The 22485-nt window shown below is 45.9% G+C and overlaps 1 protein-coding gene across 1 annotated transcript in view; it reads right to left on the bottom strand.

Moving 5' to 3' along the window:
- Nucleotides 1-473: 473 nt before the first annotated feature.
- The window catches only part of Cdh5 (cadherin 5), a 39996-nt gene continuing 17984 nt past the window's right edge, over nt 474-22485 (bottom strand). The window contains exons 3-12 of the mRNA XM_059264252.1: nt 16103-16391; nt 15198-15314; nt 13626-13790; nt 12367-12554; nt 10693-10943; nt 6504-6646; nt 5427-5551; nt 4970-5078; nt 2642-2887; nt 474-1073 (exon numbers count right to left, since the gene is read on the bottom strand). Coding sequence (XP_059120235.1) covers nt 550-1073; nt 2642-2887; nt 4970-5078; nt 5427-5551; nt 6504-6646; nt 10693-10943; nt 12367-12554; nt 13626-13790; nt 15198-15314; nt 16103-16391 — 2157 coding nt within the window. The 3' untranslated portion in view covers nt 474-549. The remainder of the gene's footprint in view (nt 1074-2641; nt 2888-4969; nt 5079-5426; nt 5552-6503; nt 6647-10692; nt 10944-12366; nt 12555-13625; nt 13791-15197; nt 15315-16102; nt 16392-22485) is intronic.

Below are 22485 nucleotides of genomic sequence, written 5' to 3' on the forward strand. Positions count from 1 at the left end.
GGAGTTGGGCACTGGGTAGGTGAGAGGGAGGCACAAGAGTGCTGGGACTCCTGAGAGAGCAGGCAAAATGGATCAGTTACAGCCTCCCTTGGGACTGGGCTTCAGAGTCCTGTCCCACAGCTCGTGCCATCCAGTCTTCTGCCTTCAGACAGACAGCCCTACCAGGGGCTCAGGGACCCTTGGGGAAGACTCCTCAAAGTTCAGCATAGGTAGCTTTGCTTGGCAGTTTTGAAGGGACAGAAGTCTAGAACAGATTGAGAGTATGGTGGGGTGTACGGGAGGACCGGACAGTGTGAGAGCCCAGACAAAACACTAGCCTCATTTTTCCGGTATTTAGAGTGGCCATCAACAAACTATGTCTCTGTCCCTAGATATTAAAAGGACCTGGAATTTGCTACCTTGGCGATGGAAAGGTCTTTGGTACCCAGAGGCAAGGGGTGCTGAGCTAGAAAGTTTGTGTCACTCCATGGAAATCAGGGAAGGTGGTTTATGATGTGTCTCATTTAGGCTGCAATGAATTTGGGTCTCCTGGCCGAGAGCTTGGCAACCTTAGATGATCATCAGTTCATCCCGGGGATCTGAGCCATACAGCTCCGCCAGCATCTTGAACCTGGGTCCCCAGTCGTTGAGGAAGTCATAGTCGATGTCAGAGTCGGAGGAATTGGTGGTCAAGGAGCTGAGTGACTCTGCGATGGACTCTGAGCCCTCGTAGCCGTAGATGTGCAGCGTGTCGTAGGGGGGGCCACCGCCGTCATTGTCTGCCTCTTCTTTCTTCACCTCGATCATGGTGGCCATCTCCCTGGGCCCGCCAGGCGACCCAGGCACCAGCCGCGGCGGCTTCTGCACCGCTGAGTACACGGCTGGCCGGGCGTCCACTGTGGACCGCAGGGGCTTGGTGGTGCCCCCGCCGCGCACAGAGTTGAGCACCGACACGTCGTAGCTGGTGGTGTCCATCTCGCCGCCGCCCTCCTCGTCATAGGTGACCAACTGCTCGTGAATCTCAAGTGCGCTCTTGCTATGTACGTGAGCCTGCTTCCGGAGCCGCCGCCTCAGGATGATGAGCAGGGTGATCACTGCCAGCCAGGGAGTCAGAACAACAGGCTTGGGTCAGACAGGGTGCGCGGGGGAGAGGTGGGGGTGGAGTGGGGGAGAGTGCCCCTGCCCCCTCCTCCCTACAGATTCCTGGGGCCAGCCCAGACTCCCAGGGCCACTGCCAGCACCTGGCCAATACAGATCTGGTTTGGACCAAAGTATGAGTCAGTGGCATAATACCGACCCTGCTGAAAATTGGGCTGGAATGGCTGTGGGAAGGTCCTTGATCTGTGGCAGAGAGTTCCCTCAGTGAGGCTGAAGCCATTTCCTCTGTGTTTCTAGCCTTGAGTTAGTTAATAATCTGTTACATACATAAAGCGGGGATGGCCTGATGAGGCCTTTCTCCACGCCTCAGTTTTCCTGTCTGCAAAGTGGATACAGTGACTGCTCTGTAACACTAGTATTTTGGGAAGGTGATGATGGGGTTCTGTGGGTGGCATCAATTCTTTTATCATCATCACTATTATTATGAAAAGGAAGTCTGTCTCTAATGTCCAGGAAATGGACACACCCAGTGGGAAGCTCAGAGGCCTGGATGGAGCAGTTGCTGTCCGTACCTCACAGCATCCTAGCTTGTCAGTGTCGTGCATGGGCTGCTGCAGCAGAGAGAAAGTGCTTTCTGGAAGGAGCCTTCACCCCTCAACCGAATGGGCCGGAGAAGCCCCACTCTCCTGGGTGCTAACGCTAAGGAGAAACCTCCTGGTGCCTCAGGGGAATGAGGCTGGCTAACAAGGTTAAACACCTTTCCTGGAAGCTTGCCCTTCACAAATCCTGTCTGAGGTCTGTTTCCTGGGAATGTGAAACCTAGGCGGAGCCTAAATGCCCTGAAAGTGACAAGGCTCAAAAAACAAAGGAAAAACGAAACAAAACAAAAAGACAAAAAAACCTAAAGCTGGAGGAAGTCTGTAAAAGCAAAGAAATCCCCTGGTGAAATTCCAAGCTAGAAGCCTCAAAGCTTTCCATTATAAAGGAATTTTAGATACAATTAAAGCCAGGAGTGGTAGTGCACGCCTTCAATCCCAGCACTCTGGAGGCAAATGTAAGTGAGTTCCAGGCCAGCCTGCTCTATATAGCGAATTCCAGATCAGCCGGGGCTATACAGTGAGACCTTGTCTCAAAATAAATGAATAAAATAAATAATAGTTATAATGTAAATCAGTGCTCCAAACAACACCTGGAATAGTGTATGCAACTCAAAATATATGTAGTGAATGTATGAATGTCGTGTATGTTTTCTTTCTCCTTTTTTTTCTTTCTTGTTTGTTGAAATGGTGGAGCTTGAACCTGGTGCTTGACACATGCTCTACCACTGAGCTACACTCCTGGCCCCAGGTGACTTTGAAATGGAGCTAGCTTGAAGAATGGTCTTGCTTCTCATCTCTCCTTTTCCCTACCCACTTAAGCACTGGGTTGGTGGGGCTCTACATCTGTTATCTCTGTACCCTATACAAGGAAGCATGAGGTCCAGGGTGGTGCAGGACTGGGCTGGGACCCCACCTCTTCTGTGAAGCCTTCTCAGCGTCTCTTCCCTGTCCCGTGAGACACTGACCTGTGATGGTGAGGATGCAGAGGAAGATGGCTACCAGCGCTTGGATGCTGACGCCTGCCTGGGCGGCCATCTCCTCACAGAAGGTGAACTCGCCTTGTTCATTGCATTTGCACACAGCCACTGTTAGCGTGCCGGTTCCAGTCAGGCTGGGCACCCCGTTGTCTGAGATGAGCACCGGTAGGTAGTGGAACTTGGCATGTTCCCGATCAAACTGCCCATACTTGACCGTGATATTGGCGGTATTGTCTGGAAACATCAGGACCACAAAGTGAGGCTCTACCAGGAGCATTGGCACTCTTGCACCTTTAGGGGGAAGCTGCCTCCTCTTGGGTGATTTCACTGCTCTCTTTGCTCCCTGCCTCATGTTTCAGCCCCTTGAGCATAGGCCTGTCCCTTTGCAGAGGATGTAGTTTGAACAGCTGCTTTGACCCAGCCTGGAAGAATGGCTCTGTCAGAATATAACCCCAACTCTCTGTTCCTGTGGTCAGTGGGTCTACCTACCTACTACCCTTATCCAATCCCATCCTGATAGCAGGGCCTTTTCTTTTGTGCTCAGCTCATTACTATATTGTTTCAAGCTTCCACACACAATTGAGAAAAGAATGCTTTTTCTTTGGGCACTGGGCTGACATCTTTATGCTGCCTCTGAATCATTGCAAAGGAGGTTTATAACTGTAAACACTAGCCTGGGTTCCCAGTGGCACTGACTGATTACATTTGTCACTGGGAGAGGGTGTCCCTGGGCATTCTGCAACCAAGGACCAGTTTCTGTGACAATACCCCCCACCCCCAGTGCTGATCATTGGTTTGCTGCATAGGAGCATCCTCGGGGGAGCTTCTTGAACATCCTGATTTTCAGACCCCTCCTTTCCCTTACATCACACACACACACACACACACACACACACACACACACACACACAAAATCTCACACAAGCATGCATGCATGCATACACACACACATGCTGTTGCTGCTGCTGCTGCTGCTCAGTGACTCTGGGCACTCATGGTCTGCCTTTTGTAGGTTTCAGAGGACTTAGCCATACAGGTTGGGCACATACAAGACCAGCCAAAAGCCAAGAATTTAAAATGAAAGCCAATTTCATCTCATTATTCATAATTTACATTACATTTCAGTTTTAAGGCTATTGTAACTAAGAACAAACGACAGGCCACTGACATATGATGAAATTGAAATAAGAGACTCTGATAGGCAGGACATTTGTATGCAAATGACTCTGAGACCAATAGGCTTGTCTTCTGTTGCTTGCAGGATGTGTGTTTGGGGTAGCTCCTAAATTCCCCAGTCTGTGGTAGGATGCCAATTCTACTTAGTTCATTTGAGGTACACATTGGAAATGGGGTGACAGCTATTTTTACAATGTTATTTTCTGAGTGTTGAATTGTATCATTAACTGTCAGCACAGCACAGCTACCTTCCTCGTTTGTAGGCCATGGTATTCATCTTGCTTGATGGGTCTGTGGCTGATCGCTTGTACCTGCCCCTCACTCTGAGGGACCCTCTTCCCTAGTCTTCTCCGAAGATGACAATGGGAAGTTTCAGTAAGTTTCAAGGACAGGGAGATTTCCTCCCATGTTTGGGTGAACAGTTGCTATATTCACACCCAAGGGTGTCTATTTTTCTTAGGCTGTTGCAGAGGCCGTGGAAGCAGAGGCCATGGAAGCCTGGCCACTTTTAGATGGAAGTAAATCAGACCAGGATCATCACTTTAATACATACGTCTTCACCAGAGCTCTGCCTGGGCACTTCTGACCTCACAAGACTCTCTGGGCTTTGATTGGCTGAACAGATGTGCTATGCTATGCTGTGATTGGTGGACCAGATCCTGTTCAGGGACCACTTTATGATAAATACTCGCTCTGGCCGAACTGCAACAAAACTCATTGCATTGTTGGGATTCATGACTTCCTATTTCCAGTTTGGGCCCTTTGGAATGATATGAAAACTTGTAGTTTTGTTGAGACTGAAATTCCAGTATTAGAAGGGGCCTTTGGATAATTTGGACTGAGCTGGCTGCCTACATCCCTGTATCTATTTTGTGTTCCTTTTCAGTGAAGCCTCTTCAGGGTAAAGTTAACCCTACAGACTATGTCCCATGGACCATGAAGCCTGGCCAGCTGGCTTTGACCACAGCACAACCAACTGTATAATGTATATGATGAGAGTTGTACAAAATAACCCATGACTTGAAAGACCCCGTGGAGACCTGTCACCCCGCGTTGGTCTAGTCTTTGATCCTAGTGCTTTGAGACTCTTAACTGACACCTCTGCCCTTCTAAGAGCCAGCTGACTGCTCTGTTGCTCACCGTGGTTGTTTATGAGGGTGAAGTTGCTGTCCTCGGTCTTCAGGGCAAACTTAAACTTTGTGTTTGGTGGCGTTACATCCTTGTCTGTTGCGGAGATCTGTATTACCAGCTGGAATGTGAGAAATAGGAAATGGTCAGTGTGGTTTTGGGGTAGTACCCTGGGGTTCAAAGATGGGTTCAGACATGACCATGGCTGTCTGTCACCTGCAGCACTATCTTGAATGGTCTTCCCAAAGCCACTTTGTCTACTGCTATCCTGCTCACACTCATCCCTGACCCATTCTTCAGACACTTCCTTTAATTTCCTTCTGTAAAATGTGAATAGCATTTTATTCAGGCTGTTATAGAGTTACTTTAAACTGAGGGAACTCTAGGTGGGCAGGAAGGTTTGCACCTCAGCCCTCTGCCTGAAAACACATTGCCCTCCCCCTACCTCCCCAACTTGAGGCCAACTCACCTTGCCCCGGGCTGCATTCTCACACACTTTAGGTTCATAGGGCTCGGCAAATTCTGGGGGGTTGTCATTCTCATCCAAGACTTCAATGTGAACCTGCACAATGGATTCTTTACCTACGGGGTTACCTGCAGGAGAGACAGCTTGTCACCACAGTGGGCCCAGCTGACACTGGCCTCCGGAGCTGGTGGATGTTTGAATGGATAGTCCTGGGGCACTGTGTGGCGGAGGCCACTTTTTTTGCAGGGCCAAGGATTGTGTCATGGATGCAAAGAGTGAGGAGGAGGACACGCGGGTAGACCTTCATATGTGAACAAGTTTGCTTATAAGAATTCAAGAGCTAAACACCTTCAGTGCATCTTAAGAGGTTGTAATTAAATTAGTAAGTAAATCAAGCAAACAAATATAACTGATTAAAATACAATTGAACAAATAATTATGTACTCATTTAAATAATGTTATCCCCTCTCAGGGACCCCCAAGGGACCTGGGTGCAATGGGAAAGTGAATGCTTCTTTGCTGGGTGACTGTCATAACTCCCCTGGCATCGGTCAGAATTTACACAAATTGTTGTAGAACCTGACAATCTCTAGTTGAGAGCTGCTTCTTATTTTGAACTCAGCTCTTTAACTGGTGTAGATATAACTTAGTGTTTGCTAAGTGCATTTAATACTAAGAGTCATGCAGCATTTGGTCCAGGCACAGCCTTTATCCTGTCTCTGTTCCCTGGACCAAACCCTGAGAAACTGTGTGTAGCATGTGACTTTGGTGAGTCTCATTACAGAGGCCCCAGAACAGCCTGTTTTTACCCAGTGCTTCTTGAACTACGATGTACATGAGGTTGTCAGTTAGTCTGGGGTGGTACCCTATTATTCTGTACTGCCAACAAGGTTGTGGGTGCTCTCTAAGATACTGGTCCAAGGAGCACTTTCAGAAATGGAAGTTCAACATACCCCAGCCATAGACTGCTTCCCCAGGGACTGGTAATACCTTTGGAGGTTCAAAATGATGAATCATGTCAGCTTTGAAAGGATGAGGGAAAAGAAGAGCCCAGATGGCCTGGAAGATGAAGGCCCTCACCTCTAGAATCCAGTTCGTTGGCCTCCACAGTCAGGTTGTACCAGGGGTGGGTTTCTCTGTCCAGTTCTTTCTCATTGTAGATGTCCCCGTGTTTGGTTATTCGGAAGAATTGCCCTCTGTCACTGGTCTTGCGGATGGAGTATCTGCCCGGAAGAAAGAGGTTCATGGCTTTCCTTGTCTTTTGCTGATTCCAAAGCCCTCAACATGACAGAGAAGGCACTTTAGGATTTGTCCCTTGTGTGTGTGTATGTGTATATGTGTGTGCATGAAGATAGTTGCTACTACTGAGAAACTATGACAAATAAAACAGATGAAGTAATACAAAATATAGTAACTGAATTTTTCCTGATAAGAAGAAGGCTTGAGTCTACAGTGATGTGATCAATATTTGGGTATAACTAGAAAAATATAGCAATAGTTAGGTGTGTGCTGATAGTCCTTTGAATGTCCCAGCTGTGTAAGAAAACTGAAGAGTTCAGAGTCCCGGGAACAAAAAAAGTAGATTCCTTAAGAAGAGAGGGAAGTTAGATGTCCTATAGATGTTCCCACAAAGGTGAATGCTAAAACACATAGGTGGGACTTGTGAAGAGAAGTGTCTGTGATCTGAAGATCACACAAGTACATCAGGTGCCATTAAAACAAGAAGGCAAAGTGATTTTATACACATGTAAATATATGAACTTAGGTAATACATCATTCATAAAGATGGGTCCTGTTCCTGCAAAGAAAAAAATGTTTCAAAATTTTAGGAGATTTCTCAATCAAAAGTAGGAAACTGGCTTGGAAGGAATTGAAACAAAGCTATTGGTGAATGTTTGAGTGATGCATTTAACTAGAAAACATTTAAGATTTTGTAGATAGAAGTAAATCTCTAGTCAAATATTTATAAGAAAAAAGGATTATAGCTAAGATGAGAAGCAAGAGGAAACCTATTAGATTTGAGAATTAGGAGATATCAAACAAGAAACAAGGAAGGTAAGATCAGAGGCAGCACAGATGATAAAAACACTAAGCAGGGGCTGGAGAGATGGCTCAGAGGTTAAGAGCACGGGCAGCTCTTCCAGAGGTCCTGAGTTCAATTCCCAGCAACCATGTGGTGGTTCACAACCATCTATGAGATCTGGTGCTCTCTTCTGGCATGCAGGATTATATGCAGACAGAGCAATGTATACATAGTAAATAAATAAATCTTAAAAAACAAAACAACAAAAAACACTAAGCAGGATGAACGCAAAGCATCTCTGCTGGGACAACAAAGCCGGGCTGCCTGCATGCTCCTTTCAAGAGACAGCTTAATGCCAAATAATCTAGAAAAGTTAGAAGTAAAAGTTGGAGCATTTATCAAACAGAAATAACGTGTAAACAGGACGGGCAAGCTTAACATCGTGTGGCACGGCACTGAGGGCCAGAAGGGTAAGCAGAACAAACTGGCCAAGTTCACAGGGTTGCAAAATTACAGTCCTGGGCTCAGCCGTGGAGCACTGTGTGCACAGACCCTGGCTTCTATCCCTTGCACTGGAAAAAGAAGTTATTAGACATAATGAAGGTAAAATAGTGGTAAATCTTAGTTAACTGGTCAGAAAAAATTAAAAATACATAAAACTATTGATCTTTCAGTTTAAAAAAAAATGGACACAACACAACTGTGTTACATCGCAGAACATATTATACCACCACCCTCCAATCCCTCCACCACTAGTAAAAGAAAAACAAAATAAAATCTCTCAGATAAAGTCTTCAACCTCTCAGATAAAGTCTTCAATCAAAGAAACAGCCAAAAATAGAATTATAAATCACGTAGAATAGAATGACAGTGAAATAGTGCTCCCCAGATGCATGAGATGTACCAAACCTGGAGAGGCTTGCTCTGTTCTCTATAAGAAAACCTAGCACTGCTAGGCTGGTGATGCAGGCCTACCATTCCAGGAGGCTGAGGCAGAATTTCAAGGTCCGCCTGGGCTATAGAGTGAGTTCATGGCTAGATTGGTCAACTTAGTGAGACCCTGTCTGAAATTGCAAAAAAAAAAAAATAAAAAATAAAATAAAGAAATAAAAGAGGCCTAGGGGTGTTGCTCAGTAGGTAGAGTGCCTTGTGAAGCCCTGGATCTATCCCAGTACTGTAAATAAACAAAGCAGATTTTCCAAAATTGATATATAAAATCAGTTCTTGGGCCACCAAAATGGCTCAGTGGCCAAAGGTACCTATGACCAAGCCTGATGACCCAAGTTGTAATCTCTGGGTCCCACGTGGTACAAGGAGAGAGCTGAACTGACTCCTGTAAGTTACCTCTGGCCTCCACATTTGTGCTGTGGTGTGCACCACCCGTAACACATGGAATAAATAAATAATAAAAAATCTCATTGGGATATAAATACTTTAAGAAAGTATATTAAAATTCATGTGAAGTCAGGTGTGGTGGAATGTACCCTGTAATTCCAGTACTCAAGAGGCAGAGCTAGGAGGATTATTGCAGTTCAAGGCCAATGTGTGCTACATAAAAGAAGGAAAAAAATGTTCATATGTAAGAATGGTCATTTCAGATTGGATAAAAAAAAACAGAGAGAGAAGGGCTTATGTTAGACAGATTAAAATTCAGCAGAAAGCTGTTCCATTAAAGTAGAAATCCACAGAAGAACAGATAGAGTGGGCAATTCCAAGGTAGAGTCAGGTCTATGTAAGAACTTAAATATACCCCAAGCAGTGGGGAAATAACGACATCTAGTCAACAGGGCTGAGAGAGCTGGCTACATGTGTGGGGTAAAATAAGGTTGGATTGAATTCATGCTTACTACCAAATATTATACGACTCCAAGAAGTCTGAGCAGATCTATATATTCCTTTTGTCCCAGAGGGTAGAGGAGGAACATCTAGTTAGGGCAGACGAGCAAGGACACTGGTGTGTTAGAAATGGTATCCACAAAGTCATATATTTGCGGTATTTGGAGATAAAGCTTTTAGGAGGTAATAATGATTAGATTAGGTCATGAGGGTAGGGTCCCCAAGGTGGGTTGGTGGCTTTCTAAGAAGACAAAGAAAGATACACACTGGCAAGCTCATTATGTCTCACCATGTGGCAGCGAGAAAGACATCATTAAATGGCAATCAGGTGCTGGCACCGTGCTCTTGGATTTCCAAGCCTTTAGATCCTTAAGATAAACAGATCTCTGCTGTTCATTAATTATCTAGCCATGAAGTTATAGCCATGGAAAATGAATGAGGAACAAGTATTGATGAAATGTGCAGGATACAATCCAAAACAAATGACAGCAAGAATACGAACAACAACAACAAATTCAGCATCAGTGTGTCTGTGTGTTGGTGTGGTCATGAAGGAACACACACTCTGAGCCCACCCATGAACTCAGTGGGAACAGGAGCTACCACAAATTTCTTTGTGGACGTGTATGGTTTCACCAAGTGAAAGCGACGCTTCTGGCTTTGTGTTTTGGGAGACTAATTTCTAAACTATTTTTGGTGACGGGACTTCAGATATACCATTGCTGATTGCTGATTGCTCTCTTGACTCTCAGGCCTCAATAGATGGGACCAATGTGAGTTATGGTCCAAAGTCCTTCAAAGGACAGGAGATGGCCTGGACCAGACAAGGTGGACATCATAGGAGCTGGTAGGACAAGGGTGTTAATGGAAAGAGCCAGGGCCAGCCTCTGCATTTTTCCATGAAGGTGTTGGGAGAAGCCAGTGTCCTTCTCTGAGCCTTGGTCTCAGACCACTAGACATAAGAAGTCTGTGCTGTGGGATGGTCTGTATGTCAAATGCTCTGATTGGTCAATAAATAAAACACTGATTGGCCAGTGGCCAGGCAGGAAGTATAGGCAGGACTAACAGAGAGGAGAATTGAGAGAACAGGAAGGTGGGAGGAGACACTGCCAGCCGCCGCCATGACAAGCAGCATGTGAAGATGCTGGTAAGCCATGAGCCACGTGGCAAGGTATAGATTTATGGAAATGGATTAATATAAGCTATAAGAACAGTTAGCAAGAAGCCCTTCCATGGCCATACAGTTTGTAAGCAGTATAAGTCTCTGTGTTTACTTGGTTGGGTGTGAGCGGCTGTGGGACTGGCCGGACAGAGATTTGTCTTGACTGTGGGCCAGGCAGGAAAACTCTAGCTACAAGTCCGTGTCAGCACCATCATACCATTATCACTTTATGCCCACCACCTCTTTACCCAATGTTGCGCTGAGCCTTGTCAGGGTCTTTGGCCACCACGGTGCCTATCCGAGGTTTCTTCTGGTTTTCCGGCAGCTGGAAGTGATAGAAGCGTCGCTGGAAGACAGGGGGCTCATCCACGTCCATGACGTTGATGGTGATCTTGGCTTTGTTTTTACCAGCAGTGCTGCTCAGGTATCCGAGTCTGATAGTGGGGTCTGTGGCCTCAATGTAGAATGTGTACTGCTGGATGAGTTCGTAGTCCAGGGGCTGCGTGGGTGGCAAGTGCGGTGGCTGTCATTAGTCCATTTCATCTACTGGCCCCACCTCCATCCTCAGCCCTGTTCTAAGTGTTAAGGATACACACAGCCCCAGCCCTCTCTCAAAGGGATCATAGCCTAGTGGTTCTAGTCAAAGGAGTACCTTTCATGGTTTTGCTTAAGAGACTTCTCCTTTTTTTTGTCTGCCTAGCAAATTCCTTCCTATTTGTCTTGAGGAACGAATAGGAGTTTGCTAGTAAGACATAACCCTCTCAGAAGCCGCTCTGGACAGAGGTAACGGCTTCCTGTCTGACGTTGTTCGCACAGCCCTGAACATACCAGCTACATGTTCTGTTGTTGTTTGTCTGTCTGTCTTCCCCACTGTCTGAGAGCTTTGTGGGTTCTGGTGGCTGTGTGTGTATTCCCAGTCCTCTACCTGAACTTTCTGAAAGTACGAAGGCTCCTCTCCCTCTTCTTCTGGATTCAGTCAGTCTGACTTTGCTGGCTGCCAGCAGCAGCCTCTGTCCATGGTCCCTTGTGCCCTCTGGTGCACATTTTTTACATATATGCTGGGAGATTTCTACTGCCTGGGACACAGTGCTGGTGGGCACTGTGCTGGTGAGTTCTAAATGCCAATTTTCCGTATAACCTGGAATCGTATTTTCCATAACCTGAGAAGGGAACCTCAACGGAGGAATTGCCTAGATCAGGTTGCCTGTGGGTTTGTCTGGAGTGGCTGGGGGGGGGGGCGGGGCAGGGCGTGGCGGGGAGGGGATTGTCTTGACTGTTAATTAGTGTAGAAAGACCCAGCCCATTGTGGGCAGCACCATTCCCTAGGCCTGGTCCTGAACTGTGTAAGAGAAGAAAGCTAGCTGTGAGCTGAAGACTGGAAATATGAGTGCGTTCATTTCTTTCTGCTATTGACTGTTGGTGTGATGTGACCAGCTGTCTCAAGCTCCTACCACTGTGACACCTCTTTAATGGACTCAACTTGGAACTATAAGCCAACTACACTCTTTTCAAAAGTTGCCTTTGGTCAAGGTAATTTTATCATAACAACAGAAATGATTCTAGAACAAGTGCTCTCTGTCAGCACAGCAAGGTTTGTGGCTGCTTACCCCAGCGCCTGACCTTCTCGCTGCAATTCTGAGACGTGCTCTGTGCTGCCTGCCACTTGTCACTGCTTCTGAGGCTTGCAGGCATTACTTCCCAAATAAACATTTCACACCCAAAGCCTTGTTCCTGGTCTATTTCTGGAACAACTCAGCCTGAGATGCTGGGTTAGAGTCTCTATGATCACATGACCGCCTCTGAGCTGTGTAAGAACATTCTCTTCCAATGGCCTGTGGCTCAGAAACAGCCCCTGAGTGTGTCCTTCGGATGCTATGAACTCAATGGCCCATGAATGGGTTCAGTACTGCAGGTCTACATACCTTTGTGGGCTTGATGATACCCTCATTGCGGTTGGGGTCTGTCTCAATGGTGAAGGTGTCCCTGTACTCGCCCTGCATGATGCTGTACTTGGTCATCCGGTTCTGAGGCTCATCTGGGTCCATGACAGACAGAAAGCCCAAGGGGCTACCCACACGGATGTCTTCAGGCACCGCAAATGTGTATGTGGCTGATACGCATAGAGTACCACAATGAGTTAATGAGATGGCTAAGACAATTGTCCTTTCATATTATCACACACACACACACACACACACACACACACACACACACACACACACACGCACGCACCCGCGCACACAGAGTGATAGAAATTGGACCAAAGATCTTACCCAGGCTAGGCAAACACTCTACCTCTGACCTATACCCCTACCATTTGGACTTTTGAGATAGAGGCTTGCTCTGTAGCTCAGTCTGGATTTGAACTTACAATTCTCCTGCTTCTGTCTCTTGTTGCTGGAGGCACAGGCATGTGCTGCCTTATCTGGATATCATACAATATTTTGCTACAGAAAACACGCAAGAAACTTATGACCATGGGATTCTGGGTCCCAAGGCAAGGAGGCCTGCTTTTTCTTCTGTCTGTCTGTTCATCCTTCCATCAACTAAGGTACTAAGCTCATTCTGTACTTTGGAACATCAATAGACAAGAAAGACAAATCTTGCCTTCAGGAAGCTTATGCCATATACAACAAAGCTACTTCAGAACTAGATAATTTGGGGGGCAACAGAGGCCAGAATTACAACAGGGCTAGAGGGTACCATGAACATCTCCACTTGCTTTTCCTGCCTAATCTCCCCCAGGGCACAGGAAAAGCTCTTGACAGATGGTTTTTAAAGGGAAAATCAATTTGTGGGTAGGTTTACGCCAGGCTTTTGTTGTACCGCTATTTTCTGGGATTTTATAGCTGGGCTCTCATTCTCAGAGGCCAGGTTTCCCAAGCCTATGGGATCTGGGTGACATTGCCTCTTCCTCACAGTGGGACTTGAAGTACTGTAGTGGCATCAGCAGTGGTATGATTTTCGTCTGGTCTGTGAAGGGACCCATCAGTGGACAGTTGGGGGACCTTGGGAGCAATGTATAAGGATGGAGCAGAGTCTCCATATTCTGGTTTCAGAAGCACCCTGGGAATGTGGGGAGATGTAGAGAGGTTTGGGGTACCCTTTTGAGAGCCCCCAAATCACTGCGTCTGGATTGTCCCGGCTCCCGTCTACTTAAGGCTCTATGGGAGGAGCTTACACTGGGTAAAGATGGGGAAGTTGTCATTGATGTCTTCCAGCGTGATCAGAACAGTGGCTGTGCCTGACTCTCCCCGAAGACCCTGGGCATCTCGCGCTTCCACCACAATCTTATACTCAGCCTGCGTCTCTCTGTCCAAGTTTTTGTCCTTTGTGAAAATGAGTCCTGAAAAAAAAAGTGGCCCAACAGGAATTGTGTTATCTGAGGAGCCTTGAGGAAATCTGGATGCCCAGATTGTTCCTAGAGAAAACATAGGGGACTCCACGATACACCTGAGATTGAGAACCTCAGGACTGTAGCCCACTGCCTCCATACCTTGCCCCCTATGGCTAAAAGCTGGCCAAATGTAGGGTCCAAGTTGTTCCTAGCCAGAGAGAGCCTTATGTTGAGAAATATCGTAAGGCCAGTTGCAGGCTCTGAGTGAGCCTGCTATGATGGATTAGTGATGTCTGCCTTGGTACAAATAGACGTGGTTGGCTGTGCCATGTTTTAGTACTGAGAATGCTGTACTTGATTAATGATGTCTGTCTTGACAGATATAGAAGTGGCTACAATTTTTAGTGCTGAGAGAGCTGTGATGGATTAGTGATGTCTGTCTTGGTGCACATGGAAGTATCAGTTGCACTGTGTATTTGCTCATCTTCTGGAAGACAGTGGGCCTAGCTTGTCTAACTGGCCTTCTTTCATGCTTCCAAGACTCAATACTTACAGTTTTTCAAATGTGTTAAACTGAACCAAATTTGGCCTGAGAAGCCTTCTGTACTTTGCAAACTTGAATCCTTCTGTGATGAACTGCAACCTAGTCGTGTGTAAATAAACCAAACCCCTAACTTAGGAGTATGCTCAGCCAATCACAGCAGCTGTGCTTCAGTTAATCATAGGCTGCCACCTGTTCAAAGCTGTTCAAATAAGGCAGACACCCCAGCTGTAACCAACTGAGCTGTTTCTAGACTGCAGGCTTTTTTTTTTTCTTCTGCACTATAAATATCACCCAACTATGTGGCAGCCCTGGGGTTTCTCTGAACTTGTTTGGCTTCTGGGGTGTTCCAATTTGTGAACTGTTCTTTGCAAAATTAAACTTGATAAAATTTAATTGGTCTAAAGTTTTTCTCTTAACAAGGCACGAAAAATTATGCGGCATGACTGTGTCTGTGCATAATCTAATTCAGATTTCAGAGCTATTGCACAAAGGACTATGAGCGTTCCTATTTTCTGGACAAAGGAAGTAAGGCTCATAGATACTAATCGACTTGTCCAAGAACTGTAGAGCTGAGTGGCAGTGCAGGGTTCGAATCTGATGTCTCTCAGCATGTACAGAGACCTTCCAACCAGCATTTTTGTTGAGTCCTGGTCTCTGCTTGGGTGAAAAGACCCTGCTTTTCATTCTGGACTTGAATGCATGCCTTGGGCACCTGTCTGCTCCCTCTCCTAACCTACCCCAACATGTCTTTATGTGTGTTATGTATTCCTTCCCTGGATCAATGGCTGGTCCCTCTGCACTGGCACCTGCAATATTCATGTCCCCAAATCTCTCCAAATAGGTACCCGCCCAAAAGGGCTAGTCATACAGACCAGAATTATCAATGGCGAAGTGCTCGCTTCCTTTTAGGATTTGGTACATGACAGTGGCGTGGCCAGCCACAGTGGGGTCATCTGCATCCACTGCTGTCACACGGATGATAGAGGTCCCTGTGGAGAGAAAGTTCTGGTGTAGCTGCTCATGAGTGGCCCTCATCACATTCCCTGGTGGGAGTAGATGACTTTCTGCTGTTCTTTCCACCCAAGCTGGGGGAAGAAAGGTTGCTTTGTGCCAGGAGGGCCATTGTGAGGGTGAAGTACCAGCAATGGCAGAGCCCAGTCAGAGCAGCCATGAAGGGTACTAAGAGAACAGGTGGTTTGTGTGTTACAGGAAAAGTGAAGAGGGGGAGATGTTTGGGTTTGAGAGAGAAACTTAGGAGGGTTCTGGATAATTTTGCCTCTTCTGAAGGTGAGAGAATGTAGGACTGGGAAGGGTATTGGGAAGCCTCCAGAGGGGTGGGGACCACATTTCTCAGCCTCTGGAGTTCTATGGTTCTCTCAGAAAAGTCTGGCCCCAGGGCCCTGAGCACAGATCCTGGACACTCTTTTCCTGAACCTTCTGGAAGCAGGATGAGGACAGGCTAGTACAGTCTAAGCCTGTGTCTGGTGTGATGACATAGTCTGGGATCAGGGTCAGGGCCCAGGCTATCAGGGTGGTCAGTGCTTAGCATATTATGAGGATTAGAACCCATCTATGATGATGGTCAGGGTTTAGTGTGGGACTAGGTCAAAAGTTAGCCTTTAGGGACAAATTTTGAAATCGTGTAACGAGGCAACACAGCATTACAACGACTTCCTTGAACTTACGGGAGCCTGACTCTAGGCAGTGAGGTGGCTGATGTGAGGAGTGCCTTCAGGCTGGTTTGAGGAGAGGAGGAGAGGGCAGACTAGGCACATACCCACAGCTGACATCTCTGGCACAGACGCGTTGAACACCTGGCGTGTAAACACAGGCCAGTTGTCATTTATATCATGAACCTTGATGGTGAAGTTGGAAGGCTGTTCCAGGTCTACGTTGGTCTCCTTGTCCACAATGAGGGCAGTAAGGAAGTACTCAGTTTTCTTTTCCCGGTCTAATCTCTCCAAGGCATACACATCTCCTGAGTCAGCTTGGACCCGGAAGATCGTGCCAGCAGACTCTCCTCGGAGCACATACTTGGCATTGTTACGGTTCACACTGGACTTGATCTGGGAAAGACCAGACAATATGAGCTAGGAATAGGAGGTATGGCTGCTTGCATTTGTGACTGTGCACACACGATTGTGTAGGTTTGTGTGCGTGCATGCATGCATATGGGGATGTCTGTATGCATGTGTGCATGTTTGTGTATAAGACCATATGTGTAGTGCTGTGTAGGGATCCTAACTGTGACACTAAGGTCTTAAACAAGAGCTTTCGACTGGTCACCAGTGAGATCTTCTTCACCGTGTCACTGCAAGCAGTGATGGGCATTTCTCAGCTGTGCCCAGTGCCTAGAATGGTGCCTGGAACCCAGTGAGGCACTTGCCACTGGGGAATAAAGGTTGTCACTGTCCTTTAGAAGACACTGATTGTTACCATCTCATCTGTAAAATGGAGCTAATTGAATTTCTAAGGTTGGTTTGTACTCATGAGTAGAGCCACCCACTTTGAAAGGGGCACCAGAAACCTTGGCTTCCTTTGTTGCCCCATGCAAAAATGAGATACATGCCAGTGATATACTGGAGCTGGCTGATATCAACATGGCTTTGAAGACTTGGCTAGAATTGGAGAATATGTGTGATCTGGCTGTTAAATGTGGCTATATTAAAAATTAAATGATCTGAACACACAGTGAAATAAGTCATCGTTATGAATGGTTTGTTAACCTAGGACTTGGGCATTTGGAACCAACCTAGGAGACATGCCTCTGGATGTGTCTGTTACGGTTTTTCTAAAGAGCATGACCAGAAATGGGAAGGTCCACCTTGAATGTGGGTGCCATTCATTACCCTATGGACTGGGGTACTGAACTGAATAAAAAAGAGACAGTAAGTGAAGCAGCTGGATGCATCTCTCTCTGCTTCCTGACTGTGGATGCCACTGCCAACCTCCCCACCATGATGGATTGTACCTTCAAACTGTGAGCCCGATTAAGCCCTCCCTTTCTGAAGTTGCTTTTGTCTAAGTATTTTCTCACAGCAATAGAAGTGTAACTCATAAAAACATGTTAGAAGCAAAGATACTCAGAATTCATGTTTCTAACTATGTTACTGCATTTAATCACATTCTTGAGGTTATTGTGTCTCCTGTGTGAGCATAGTGGCGATACTGAATGGGGTATGGCCACGTACATGGATACTGAATGGGGTAAGGCCACGTACGTGGATACTGAATGGGGTATGGCCATGCACGTGGATACTGAATGGGGTATGGCCACGTACGTCTTGTACTAACTCTGCCTTCAGGGATACATATCACCAGCCTGAAGGCTGAGTATTTACACTACGAAATTGGCAAGTTCTTCACATCTGCACTTTCCCTGCATAGCCAGTTGTCAGACATTTATCAGCACAGCAAGCGTTGGTCCCAGTAAATTTGCTTTTGGAATGATGCATGAAATATTCTCTTCTTGGCGGTTTACAGCGTGTAATCCGCAGAACAGAGCCCCAGTGAGCTTGTTTAACTCAGGATGTCCTCTACCTCTTAGCCCACTGAGCTGGTTTTCTTTATAACACACGCTACTAGTAGCTTAAGGGAAACCAATGTATGCCAAGCACCTTGTACTGGACATTACTGAGGTGAATGACAGTGATTAATGACAGACCCACAAGCCAAAAGATATTAGAAAGTTCGAGTGCTGAATATTCCAGTTTTACAACTAGAGGATAGTATGTCTATAAGATTATGACATTTCATTAGTTCAAAACTAATGAAGGCTAGAATGACAAAAGCTAGCATTCCACTTGAAAAAAAAAAACCAAACAAACAGAAATTGGATGCCCACAAGGTATCCTAGGTATCAAGCATGCTGTAGGATTCACAGATATCCCAGGTCCCATTCTGGCTCTCATAACTGAGGCTTACAGTGGTAGGCTGACATTTCTTTCAGGAGGGCAGCACTTGGGGGGTCAGATAGAGCAACGCTCTTGTGTGCAGGTGTCCGGTAACGATTTGTTAAGGTGGGGGGGAGAGCAGAGAGTGGCCACAAGGTCAAGAATGTTAGCCTCAGGGGAGAAGGAAATTCCAGAAGGGTGTGGACCAATCCCATGAGGTCCCTAGAGCTTAACAGTTGTTCAATAATTGGAGCAATTAGTGAGGGGGTGACAGCTGGAAGGCTACAAAACCAGATGGCAGAGCACAGAGAAGATCCTGGCAGGTGAAAGGGTACAAGCAGGGAGGGATGACCCTTTCCCTTGAGTGGGCATTGGAGGAGGAAGGCAGGCAGCGGCTGGGACTAGCAGAGACCCTGGAGCAGGGATTGTGGTGTGCAGGGGGCAGGTGGGCCCAATGGGCAGGACAGATAGTGAACAGCTAAACAGGGGCAAGAATCCTGTTCCAGCTCTGTAACCTGTGGCATGTGGGGGAAGGAGAGGAATAGTCTGACACCCTGTGCAAGGCCCAGGTTAAGCTGAGACACTGGTCTCAGTCAGAATCTGTGGATCTTCGTGAAAGAAGTGGAGCAGAAGCAAGTCAACTTGGAAATGAACGGAACAGTGCGGATTTCATGGGTGCCCTTCTGTCCAGTCTGTATTTTATTCCTGTCCCTCCCATTCCTTTCCCTTCTCTTCCCATCCCCTCTCTTCCCCTCCCCCATGTCTTCCTTGCTTCCTTCCTTCCTTGCTTCCTTCCATCTTTCTTCCTCCCTCCCTCCCTCCCTTCCTCCCACCCTCCATCCCTCCTTCCCTTCTCTCTAACCTTATAACCCAGGCTGGCATCAAACTCTCCATCTTCTTGCCTCAGTCTCCATAGTACCAGACTTCTAGCATGCACCACCATGCTTGATCCGTTTTGTTTAAATAAACATTGGTTTTTACAACTCTTCTTAGACTTAAAGAAACCAAGACACCAGTGCACTGAGTTCCTGTGCACCTGCACCCCTTCACCTCAGCATCACATCTTACATTAGTGTGGTCCCTTATTACAGTAAGGGGATCAAAACAGGTGAAGTATTATTGATTAACATACACAGCTTATGCAGATTTCTTTGTTTTTACCTAATATCCATGTCCGTTAGTCACCCCCACCGCACCCCCCACCCCACCCCAAGATGCCTTTCAGGACACCATACAGCATTTAGTTATCATGTTTTCACAGCTTATTTTGGTTGTGACAGTTTCTGGGAATTTTATTATTTTTGATGACCTTGACAGTTTGGAGGAGTGCTGCTCAGGACTCTCATTAGACATCCTTCCATTTGAACGTCTCTGTTTTTCTCACCACTGAACTGGGGTTATGATTTTGCCCCTCCCCCTTTCTAATATCATTGTGTTTGGATGGAATATCTCAATGCCAACAGCTGCCCTGCCCTGGCAGGCTGCTCCCAGCTGGCTTCTATTGTCCATCTGGGTTTATAAACAAAAGCTCCAGACTTTGACCTCGATAAACACGTACTTCCTTCAGATTGTGTCCTCGGAGTCACGAGAGGACCCTTGGAGTCCCATGTTTGTGTCTCCTTCGTACTCTTGTTTTAAGGAGGGTGGGGATCACATGTGGTTCCTCTACTCCTCTAGCCCTGTGCTAGGTACCAAGTAGGTTCTGTCATCATAAGACACAGACCATCAGTCACCCCTCCAAAGCTTATCCTGTTTGTCATTGGCCTCCACTTTCTGATAGCCTTTCCTGAATCAACCTTCAGATTTCTCTTAGGACTAGCCATTCTCCTCGGAGGATGATTCATGGCTAGTTGTCCCATTGGGAAAGCCATAATTGGGCTATGGCATTTCCCTCTATGACACAGGACTCACTGGGTAACTAGATGTGCGTCTTTCCTTCTGCCTGGTCAGGTGGCAGCATTTACATCACCCAGAGAAGAAAGCCATTCTTGGAAGCCAGACCAGCCCGGTGCCCAGTCAGCTGGCTGTGGGTGGGGCTGTTAGCAGATACTTCCCCGATGACTCCATCTATTTCCTTTAGCTGGAGTCGGAGAGGCAATTCTGGTGCCTGGTCCAGACTTGTGCCTCACATCGAAGGTCCTTTCCAGCCTGTTTCTCTACCACCAGAACACTCCCATCCCTATCGTTTGTGGAGTTCTCTGTCGGATACGTGCTTTTTCTCTAGATCTCAGATTTTTAAACTGCTGTAGGAGTTGTGAAAAAATTGGCAACACTGAATGATTTCTTGATACACAATGACTAAAAACTAATTCATAATCCAATGTGGGATGGTTTTTCTGGCAACTCTTGCCTGTATTGTATCATGAAACTTCGCTGCTGCCTTGGTTCTTGACATACAACATGTGTACTAGGCATTGTGTGTGGCATCATGTCACACGACACCAGTGAGTGACACCTGAAACACTTGGCTCAGATTTGAGACTACTGTATGGGATACAGTGATTTTACTATGCATATAAAGTTTTCTGCTCTTATAGAAACTGATAAAAAGAAAGGAGACCTTCATATCCTTATAGGATACAATTATATATATATAAAATTGTAGGAGTTTTATGTATATATATCCTTATATAATGTTATTGTCTAAATACGGTCCATTGTGTAGTTTTGGCTGTCCAGGACCTCATTATGTAGACCAGGTTGCCCCGAACTCACAGGGATTCACTTGCCTCTGCCTCCTGAGTGCTGGGATTAAAGGTGTGTGCCACCATGCCTTGTAAAACAGACTAATGTTTTTCTGCCATCATTCCTCAGCATATACGAGTCATATGAGTGTGTCTTTAGGTTGTGTCAGAAGAGTTAATTTTAAAATTTCTGTTTGAGTTGTTGGCTTGAGTTTCATTAAAAATAGTTGAATTCATTTTATCTTTGAATTAGAACAGAATTTCCAAAATGGTCCTAAACATACTTCTGCCATTTTGTGCTATGTTTTAATGCAAAGCAGTGTTCTTACACAAACTATTATAGAATCAAAATATTGAGCCAGGGTAGCTCATGCCTTTAACACCAGCTCTCTGGAGACAAAGACAGGCAGATTTTTGTGAGCTTGAGGCCATCCTGATCTACACAGTGAGTTCCAGTCCAGTCTGGGCTAAAAGTGAGACCCTGTTAACACACAGATAGACAGACAATAAACCAACACATCTATTCTGAAAAACACTGAATCCAATATGCTTTATGACTATAGTATCAAATATCCATCCAAGGTTTTGTTTTATTTTGTGTGTGGGTCTATGTGTATGTGGAGTGGGGGTGGGGGAGTGTATATACATGCACATGTGTGTGCATATGTGTGCAGGACAGAGGACAACGTGGGTGTGTGTTTCTGAGGCATTGTCCACCTTTTGGGGGGTATGAAATTGATCTGTTACTGGCCTGAAGCTTTCCAAGTGGGTTAGGCTGCCTGGCTCCTAAGACCCAGGGACCTGCCTATCTCTGCCTTCTCAGTGTTACATTGTAAACAAGTACTACCACACTTAGCTTAAGACCCAGTTATTTATGCAAAAATAAATAAGTGCATCAATATCATTATTATGTAAATTTTTTAAATTGTAATATGTGATAAAGTTATATGTATACCAAAGAATTGTCTAAAAATGAGTTTATGATTTATTATCAGTAAGTGTTTGATTTGTATGCCTATTTTATGTATCTATATAACCTGTTGTATAAAAATTCCTTAGGCACAGAGAGTTGGCCTCCTCTAGGCCCAGGTAGAGGATGGTAAATTATTTCTGTAAAGGGCCAGAGAAAACAGTTTTGGCCTTTTGGATTGTATGGTCTTGGTCACAGTTACTCCATGCTACCATTATAATATGAAAGCAGCCATGGACAGTTAGTAACTTAATTCCAACTTAGTTCCAATAAAACTTAATTCATAAAACCGGGTAGAGGGCCATGTTTGGCCTGTAGGCAGACGTCTGTAGGGATTACTATCCATGAGAGTGGTGAGCACATTTCTGCCCAGTGCTGTTTTCTTAGCACTCAATGTAGGGCTTGGAGCTGTTTATTCTTCCAGAAGTGCATTGACCTGGTTGGTCTTACAGCTAGTGTGTGGATTCAAAGAAGTTGACATGGCGAGATTTCAATGCTGTCAGAAACATTCTTCTCCCAGATAGCTCTTAAAATGCTTAATTCATTGACCTCTCATTGCATGCGAAATCCCAATATGAGGGTTAATCCTTTGAATTAGAGCTGGATGATTTTG

Source organism: Peromyscus eremicus, chromosome 5 (genome assembly GCF_949786415.1).
Source record: "Peromyscus eremicus chromosome 5, PerEre_H2_v1, whole genome shotgun sequence".
Classification (NCBI taxonomy): Eukaryota; Metazoa; Chordata; class Mammalia; order Rodentia; family Cricetidae; genus Peromyscus; species Peromyscus eremicus.